This window comes from Haematobia irritans, chromosome 3, assembly GCF_050003625.1.
Source record: "Haematobia irritans isolate KBUSLIRL chromosome 3, ASM5000362v1, whole genome shotgun sequence".
In the NCBI taxonomy this organism is placed as follows: domain Eukaryota; kingdom Metazoa; phylum Arthropoda; class Insecta; order Diptera; family Muscidae; genus Haematobia; species Haematobia irritans.
This window is the reverse complement of record NC_134399.1, coordinates 85,811,538-85,821,317: the sequence shown is the minus strand read 5'-3', so window position 1 is coordinate 85,821,317 and position 9,780 is coordinate 85,811,538. Positions and strand designations below refer to the sequence as shown.

Below are 9,780 nucleotides of genomic sequence, written 5' to 3'. Positions count from 1 at the left end.
CACATTTACCTTTTAAACTCACAATAACTTTTAATAACTTTTTTAAGTGTATATACGTCCTAAAGGTCGGCCGTATATTTATATTCTTACAGTGAAACAGTATATATGGCCGCTAGTTCGGCCAGACCGAAGCTTATTTACCCTCCACCATGGATTGCGTAGAAACTTCTACTGAAAATTGGCATCCACAATCGAATTACTTGGGTTGCGGTAACACTTGCCGATGGCAAGGTATCTTAAAACTTCCTAACACTGTCTTCTAAATTGCAAGGTAGTCCATACGTGGTATATATTAAACTTAAAAAGGCCGAATAAATACGTAAATAATTAAGTTTGACAAAATTTTCTAAAGAAATAAAATTTTGACAAAATTTTCTATAGAAATAAAATTTTGACAAAATAGAAGTAAAATTTGGGCAACATTTTTTATAGAAATAAAATGTTGACAAAATTTTCTATAGAAATGAAATTTTGACAAAATTTTCTATAGAAATAAAAATTTGACAAAATTTTCTATAAAAATAAATTTTTGACAAAATTTGTTTATTGAACTAAAAAAAAAATTGGACAACATTTTCTATAGAAATAAAATGTTGACAAAATTTTCTATAGAAATAAAATTTTTATTGTTGTTTTTGATCTCAGCTTAAAGCCATGCATTGACTAAACTACAAGTGTAGCTTAACCAACAGAGGAAAAGTATGCTTGTCAAATTTATTTCGGCAAAGCTCTATAGACTGCAAGATGGTTGGATGTGCAGCTGTTTCGGAATTACCACATTCGTCATCAGCATCAGAATAAATTCGGGTAATTCACTCAACCCAAAGTGAACTACACTTGAACCTCCCGACAAAGGGTTTGATAGTCGGCTACTGCCTAAACAAATTTGCCAGCATATCTCTTTTCCTTTGCCAAACTCAAATCATCGATTTGAATGTATTTGACTTGGTTTGTTTTTGAGCGTGCTTCCTCTATCTTCATTCGTTTTGTCGGTCCACTTTTACGTATAGCCCCCATATAAACGGACCCTCAGATTTGGCTTGCGGAGCCTCTAACAGAAGCATATTTCATCCGATCCGGCTGAAATTTGGTACATGGTGTTGGTATATGGTCTCTAACAACCATGCAAAAATTGGTCCACATCAGTCCATAATTATATATAGCCCCCACACTGAAAAAAAATATTGTCGTGAAGTCAAAGATTTCATGTCTTTAAAATACGAATGCAAATTTTGCTTAGCATAGAAGACGCATTTCTCTAATATAAAGTTTTCTTTCCTTGTCCAAAAGTCGATCATCTTTTTAATGAAGTCGTATTGTCCTTATAATTAAGTGATTTGACTTAAAAATGGGTATCATAGCATGAAAGAAAAAAATGTTGGGCTAAGGTCAAGTTGACTTTAATAATTCAGAAAAATTCTTTAAAATTAATGAAATTATCTTTAAAGTTGTTGTCTTTTTGCATCTTGACTACAAAGCAAAAAATCGTTCAAATATAGGACATGTTTTTAACACTTTATTTCAAATACGTTTTTTACTTGAAATATAGCATAATTTCTACTGGAAGTCGAGCCTGAATTTAGTTGTCGTTAACACTTTTTTAAAGGACTTTGATAGCATATGAAGAAAAAAAGCTAAAAAACGAAAAATTAAAATTTGCTTCCTAGAAGCAAGTACACAAAACCCAAATTAAAAAGAGAATTGTGTCTTAAAAGTATCCTTACTTGTATTCTCCGCTTATTTGGCTCGGAATGAATACCAAAATTTTTAGAGTAAAGACAAAATCTTTGGAAACGGACATGATTTTTTTTTTCAGTGCATATAAACCGATCCCCATATTTGGCTTGCGGGGCCTCAAAGAGAAGCAAATTTCATCCGATCTTGTTGAAATTTGGTACATGGTTTTGGTATATGGTCTCTAACAACCATGCAAAAATTGGTCCACATCGGTCCATAATTGTATATAGCCCCCCATATAAACCTATCCCCAGATTTGGCTTGCGGAGCCTCAAAGAGAAGCAATTTCATCCAATCCGGCTGCAATCTGGTACATGGTGTATGTTATGGTCTCTAGCAACTATGCAAAAATTTGTAAACATCGGTCCATAATTATATATAGCCCCCATATAAACCGATCCCCAGAATTGACCTCCGGAGCCTCGTGGATGAGCAAAATTCACCCGATCCAGTTGAAATTTGGTACGTGGTGTTAGTATATGGTCTCTAACAACCATGCAAAAATTGGTCCACATCGGTCTATAATTATATATAGCCACCATATAAACCGATTCCCAGAATTAGCTTACGGAAGCAATTCCCCCCCCCCCCCCCCCCAGAAGCAATTCCATCCAATCCGGTTGAAATCTGGTACATAGTTTAAGTATATGGTCTCATAATTATATGTAGCTCCCATATAAACCGATCCCCAGATTTGACCTCCGGAGCCCATTGGAAGAGCAAGATTCACCCGATCCAGTTAAAATTTGGTACGTGGTGTTAGTATATGTTCTCTAACAACCATGCAAAACTTGGTCTATATCGGTCCACAATTCTACGTAGCCCCATTTAAACCAATCACCAGATTTCTCTTGGAGGAGCAAAATTCATCCGATCCGGTTGAAATTTGGTACGTGGTGAAATTTGGTACATTGCGCTACTATATGGCCGCTAACAACCATGCCAAAATTGGTCTATAGTTATATATAGCCGATCCGGAAAATCAATCTACCAAAATTTTATTTCTATAGAAAATTTTGTCAAAATTTTATGTCTATAAAAAAATTTTGTCAAAATTTTATTTCTATAGAAAATTTTGTCAAAATTTTATTTTTATAGAAAATTTTGTTAAAATTTTATTTCTATAGAAAATTTTGTCAAAATTTTATTTCTATAGAAAATTTTGTCAAATTTTATTGCTATAGAAAATTTTGTCAACATTTTGTTTCTATAGAAAATTTTGTCAAATTTTTTTGCTATAGAAAATGTTGTCAAAATTTTATTTCTATAGAAAATTTTGTCAACATTTTATTTCTATAGAAAATTTTGTCAAACTGAATTATTTACGTATTTAATCGGCCTTTTTTGTTTCTATGCAATCCATGGTGGAGGGTACATAAGATTCGGCCTGGCCGAACTTACGGCCGTATATACTTGTTTGTTGTTTAATATATACCCCGTATGGACTAACTTACATTTGTGAAGACGGTGTTAAGAAGCTTTAAGATACCTTGCCATCGGCAAGTGTTACCTCAACACAAGTAATTCGACTGTGGATGACAGTCTTTAGTAAAGGGTGATTCTTTTGAGGTTAGGATTTTCATGCATTAGTATTTGACAGATCACGTGGGATTTCAGACATGGTGTCAAAGAGAAAGATGCTCAGTATGCTTTGACATTTCATCATGAATAGACTTACTAACGAGCAACGCTTGCAAATCATTGAATTTTATTACCAAAATCAGTGGCAGAAAATCCGCTTTTTTATCGACAAATTTTGTTCAGCGATGAGGCTCATTTCTGGTTGAATGGCTACGTAAATAAGCAAAATTGCCGCATTTGGAGTGAAGAGCAACCAGAAGCCGTTCAAGAACTGCCCATGCATCCCGAAAAATGCACTGTTTGGTGTGGTTTGTACGCTGGTGGAATCATTGGACCGTATTTTTTCAAAGATGCTGTTGGACGCAACGTTACGGTGAATGGCGATCGCTATCGTTCGATGCTAACAAACTTTTTGTTGCCAAAAATGGAAGAACTGAACTTGGTTGACATGTGGTTTCAACAAGATGGCGCTACATGCCACACAGCTCGCGATTCTATGGCCATTTTGAGGGAAAACTTCGGAGAACAATTCATCTCAAGAAATGGACCGGTAAGTTGGCCACCAAGATCATGCGATTTGACGCCTTTAGACTATTTTTTGTGGGGCTACGTCAAGTCTAAAGTCTACAGAAATAAGCCAGCAACTATTCCAGCTTTGGAAGACAACATTTCCGAAGAAATTCGGGCTATTCCGGCCGAAATGCTCGAAAAAGTTGCCCAAAATTGGACTTTCCGAATGGACCACCTAAGACGCAGCCGCGGTCAACATTTAAATGAAATTATCTTCAAAAAGTAAATGTCATGGACCAATCTAACGTTTCAAATAAAGAACCGATGAGATTTTGCAAATTTTATGCGTTTTTTTTTAAAAAAAGTTATCAAGCTCTTAACAAATCACCCTTTACAAGTTTCTATGCAATCCATGGCGGAGGGTACATAAGATTCGGCCTAAGATGTCTTACTTATTCTCCATTTTGTTTGCTTGGAATCAATCCCAAAATCATAAGTGAAAAGACAAAATCTTTGGAACCAGGTAGGGGTGTTTTTTTAATGTAGAGTTAATCAAATAATATTAAGTCAACATTTATGTTTATTAAATTAAATGATAATTGTTATTACAATTTGTAAAAAATCATACCACATAAAAAGCTAATGAATAGAGCAAACATCATTAGTAACTCCATGAGAAACTAGAAATCCCCTTGTGTTGTTCACAAATTACCTCAGAAAAAGTACCCGTTCAGTCAGACATATGGCAAAAAGCCCACAAAAGAATGATGTCTCTGCGTTTGGACCACAAACTACCTTAGTTTATTCACATTTCCTACCACATATGATTGGGTCTCATTTTCAACAATTTCAAGATTTGAAATCTTTAAAATTCATACCGAAGGGTCTACTGAATTCAATGGCACAAATGTTGTTTAATTCTTTAAGTAAATATCCTTGAACATAGCTAGCTCCCCAACACAACCAACAAATCTGACTTCACCGGATTCAGTATATTCGAGTTGGTGGTTTTACAAAAGATTTACATGGTGTGGTTTCTGTTTCTTGTAAATTGGCTTAAAAAGCAGGGCAAAGTACTCTTGAGGGGGAAGAATCACTTTTATGCTTCATGGCAATTTTTAAGATATCTCACGACTCTTTGTGTCCTATTCCAAGTGTAAAAGGGAAATGTGTAAGAGGGGTGAAGGGTAAAGGTTTTCTGTTGTTGAATTCTTTATTGTAGTAACTAAGTGAATTAAATTTGTTTGTCTAAAGATATTTACGTGTATTAGGTTGTATTCCAAAATGGAAGGTAACGATAGGGCGTGCACCAACTGAGGAAATAATAACATAACCCCCATATTTCAATTCTGGCTCTATAATTACCGCACAAAAGTTCATATCGGTTCGTAATTATTTCTTCCCTATATACCGGTCAAGAACTGAATATATACGTATTTAGTCGACCTTTGTTTTGTCTACTATATATCCCGCATGGACTATCTTACAATTTAGAAGATGATGTTAAGAAGTTTTAAGATGCCTTGCCATCGGCCTCAACCCAAGTAATTTAATTGTGGATGACCGTCTTTAGTAGAACTTTCTACGCAATCCATGGTGGAGGGCACATATGATTCGGCCTGGCAGAATTTACGGCCGTATATACTTGTTTTTATACCCTCCACCATAGGATGGGGGTATATTAACTTTGTCATTCCGTTTGTAACACATCGAAATATTGCTCTAAGACCCCATAAAGTATATATAATCTGGGTCGTGGTGAAATTCTGAGTCGATCTGAGCATGTCCGTCCGTCTGTTGAAATCACGCTAACTTCCGAATGAAACAAGCTATCGACTTGAAACTTGGCACAAGTAGTTGCTATAGATGTAGGTCGGATGGTATTGCAAATGGGCCATATCGGTCCACTTTTACGTATAGCCCCCATATAAACGGACCCTCAAATTTGGCTTGCGATTGCTCTAAGAGAACCAAATTTCATCCGATACGGCTGAAATTTGGTACATGGTGTTAGTATATGGTCTCTAACAACCATTCAAAAATTGGTCCATATCGGTGCATAATTACATATAGCCCCCATAGAAACCGATCCCCCGATTTGGCTTGAGGAGCCTCTAAGAGAACCAAATTTCATCCGATCCGGCTGAAATTTGGTACATGGTGTAAGTATATGGTCTCTAACAACCATGCAAAAATTGGTCCACATCGGTCCATAATTACATATAGCCCCCATATAAACCGATCCCCCGATTTGGCTTGTGGATCCTCTAAGAGAAGCAAATTTCATCCGATCCGGCTGAAATTTGGTACATGGTATTGGTATATGTTCTCTAATGACCATGCAAAAACTGGTCCACATCGGTCCATAGTTATATATAGCCCCCTATAAACCGATCCCCCGATCTGGCTTGCGGAGCCTCTAAGAAACGAAAATTTCATCCGATCCGGCTGAAATTTGGAACATGGTGTTAGAATGTGGTCTCTAACAAACACGCAAAATTGGTCCATATCGGTCCATAATTATATATAGCCCCCATATAAACCGTTCCCCAGATTTGATCTCCGGAGCCTCTTGGAGGAGCAAAATTCATCCGATCCGGTTGAAATTTGCAACGTGGTGTTAGTATAAGGCCGCTAATATCCATGCCAAAATGGGTCCATATCGGTCTATATTTATATATAGCCGATCCCCAATCACACAAAAATTGGTCCATATCGGTGGAAAACATTGTCAAAATGTTATTTCTATAGAAAATTTTGTAAAAATGTTATTTCTATAGAAAATGTTGTCAAAATTTTATTTCTATAGAAAATTATGTCAAAATTTTATTTCTATAGAAAATTATGTCAAAATTTTATTTCTATAGAAAATTTTGTCAAAATTTTATTTCTATAGAAAATTTTGTAAAAATTTTATTTCTATAGAAAATTTTGTCAAAATGTTATTTCTATAGAAAATTTTGTCAATATTTTATTTCTATAAAAAATTTTGTCAAAATTTATATTTCTATAGAAAATTTTGTCAAAATTTTATTTCTATAGAAAATTTTGTCAAAATTTTATTTCTATAGAAAATTTTGTCAAAATTTTATTTCTATAGAAAATTTTGTCAAAATTTTATTTCTATAGAAACTTTAATCTTAATTATATACGTATTTAATCGGCCTTTTTTAGTTTAATATATACTAAGTATGAACTACCTTGTAATTTAGAAGACGGTGTTAGGAAGTTTTAAGATACCTTGCCATCGGCAAGTGTTACCGCAACCCAAATAATTCGATTGTGGATGACAGTCTTCAGTAGAAGTTTCTACGCAATCCATGGTGGAGGGTACAAAGCTTCGGCCTGGCCGAACTTACGGCCGTATATACTTGTTATTTATTAGTTTATTTACTTAAATTCATCTTCATTCATATTTGGGCCTCAGCGCCATAAAGGCATTGTATGAGACAACAAAAAATATTTTTTACTTTTTTATACTTAGGTTAGGTTAGGTGGCAGCCCGATATATCAAGCTCACTTAGACTATTCAGCCCATTGTGATACCGCATTGGTGAACTTCTCTCTTATCACTGAGTGCTGCCCGATTCCATGTTAAGCTCAATGACAAGGGACCTCCTTTTTATAGCCGAGTCCGAACGGCGTTCCACATTGCAGTGAAACCACTTAGAGAAGCTTTGAAACCCTCAGAAATGTCACCAGCATTACTGAAGTGGGATAATCCTCCGCTGAAAAACTTTTTGGTGTTCGGTCGAAGCAGGAATCGAACCCACGACCTTGTGTAACATATGCAAGGCGGGTATGCTAACCATTGCACCACGGTGGCTCCCTATTTTTTATATTTACAAAATAAATATAATTTTTATGTTAGATAAAAAGTGCAGATGCCTTCTCCAAATCGTTTAAATTATTTAAATTTAAATTATTTATTTATTTGTATATTTCTACACAGCAAGACAATGTCTTATAATTATAGTGCAGATTTCAATAGTTGAAATAATATCCATCTTAATTAGGATTACAATAATTCATATTATGGGAAATTTTATAAACAAAAAAAAATTGAGGAAAACATTACTTTTAAATATTAATAATTTATATAATAACTAATTTTTGAAAAGTAATATGTTTTTAGTATTTATAATAATATCGAAGAAAAATTTAACATTTAAATGCAAAGACGTGATAGTATGTAAATAGAAGTTTATGAAGGACAAGATAGATGTAAATTAATCCCGATACAATTGTAGTATTCGCTTTTGAAAAATAAAGGGGTTGCTGATGCTTTGTATGTTGCTCGGTAATGTGTTCCAAAGACGTATTGTACTGATAAAGAAATGCCATTCGGAAACAAGACATCGACGCCTAAATGGTATTATTTTTCTTCCTCTGCTTGATCTTGCGAATCTCAATTTGTAATACAGGTTATGAGGTGTCCGTTTTACTATAAGTTTCTGCAAAAATATCAAAGCCTTTGAATTGAGGAGAGTCTGAAAACTGAATCCATACAGAGAATTCGCTAGATGTGCGACCCGTTGTCGCCTATTCAGTCCATACACATAACGGATGATGCTATTGAAGGCAACATTTAACCTCCGTAGACTCCCCGAGTCACAATTAGCAAAAAGTTCACAGCCATAAATCAGTCCTGGTACTAGTAAAGTTTTCGCCAAGAGAATTCGTATGTTCAGTGGCGTATAGGAATGGCTAAACCACAGCGCTCTTAACCTAGCATAAGTCTGGCCCGCAGCAGAATTGACATGATCTGTCCAACTAAGTGAACTATTGAAAATTACTCCTAAATTCTTCGCTCTGGTGACAACATCTACCTTCTGACCATTTATAATAATATCCGGCGCATGTGGGTGGAAATACTTGTTCCTGTGTATTATAAGGCATTTCGATTTAGTAGGGTTCAGCAATAATCCGTTAGCCTTCGCCCAATTAAATACACGGTTAAGATCATAGTTAAGCCTCTCTACAGTGTCCCTGATACTGCCAACATTGCCGCTCAGGAAAAACTGGACGTCATCAGCATACATGACAGTCTTGCAATGCTCTAATTGTTGGAGATCGTTGGCATATAGTGAGAATAATAACGGACCTATAATGGACCCCTGTGGTACACCCCTATATACAGGTAGAGGTCCCGATCTATCGCCTCCACTATAAACTGAATCCTGTCCTTAAGGTACGACGTAATCAGGTCCAATGCGGTTGATGAGAATATAAAGAAACGTCTCAATTTCATGGCCAGATTTTGATGATCAACAGAATCAAACGCTTTTGAGTGGTCCAAAGTACAAGAAATCCAACTTTGTTGTCATCAATATCTCCTCTCAACGATTCTGAAACATCCGCCAGGGCGGAGGTTTCAGAATCGTCCATCAGAATTACGCAACTTAACTTCATTCTGTTTTTTCCTTCCTAAAGTTTCGTTGATGTAGTTCCAAGTTTCTGATCAATTTTTTTGTAAAAAATTGGCATAATAATTGCTTCTGCAATATTTCATAGCAAAATTTATAATTTTGGTTATTGCCTGTTCAAATTGTCTTTTCCCTTAGACTTGCGTCTACGCTTCAATAACTTTTCTTTGAATAATATTAACTCTCTCTTTTCAGTAACTTAATACTATCAACTCCCTTAAATTTCTTGCCAATTTGCTCGAATGAACATTGTAATAATAAGTAATTTAAATGATTTGGACATTAAACCAGCCTGCAGTGAATCAGGCTGACATAAAAATAGTTTGTATAAACACTTTATCAAACATCGGTATAGATGCATCTTTCATTTCCAGAATGGGAACGAACCCTTGTTGTGCTACACGAACTGATACACGATCGTCTCCATAAACGCTATAAAGGGGGAAACAACAATCATCGAATAAATTCAGTTACACCCTATTGTAGTTTAAGGAAAACAAAACTTACAGTGGTATTGTCATTGTTT

At 35.3% G+C, this 9,780-nt stretch overlaps 1 protein-coding gene across 1 annotated transcript; it reads right to left on the bottom strand.

The window, feature by feature from the left end:
* Positions 1 to 8,057: 8,057 nt before the first annotated feature.
* Positions 8,058 to 8,870, bottom strand: LOC142231028 (uncharacterized). The gene has a single exon (XM_075301646.1). It carries the CDS (start codon positions 8,868 to 8,870, stop codon positions 8,058 to 8,060), a length of 813 nt encoding a protein of 270 aa, XP_075157761.1.
* Positions 8,871 to 9,780: the final 910 nt, after the last annotated feature.

Excerpts from the sequence above, each read along its gene's own strand:
- LOC142231028 (XM_075301646.1), bottom strand. The coding sequence starts at position 8,870 with ATGTATGCTGATGACGTCCAGTTTTTCCTGAGCGGCAATGTTGGCAGT.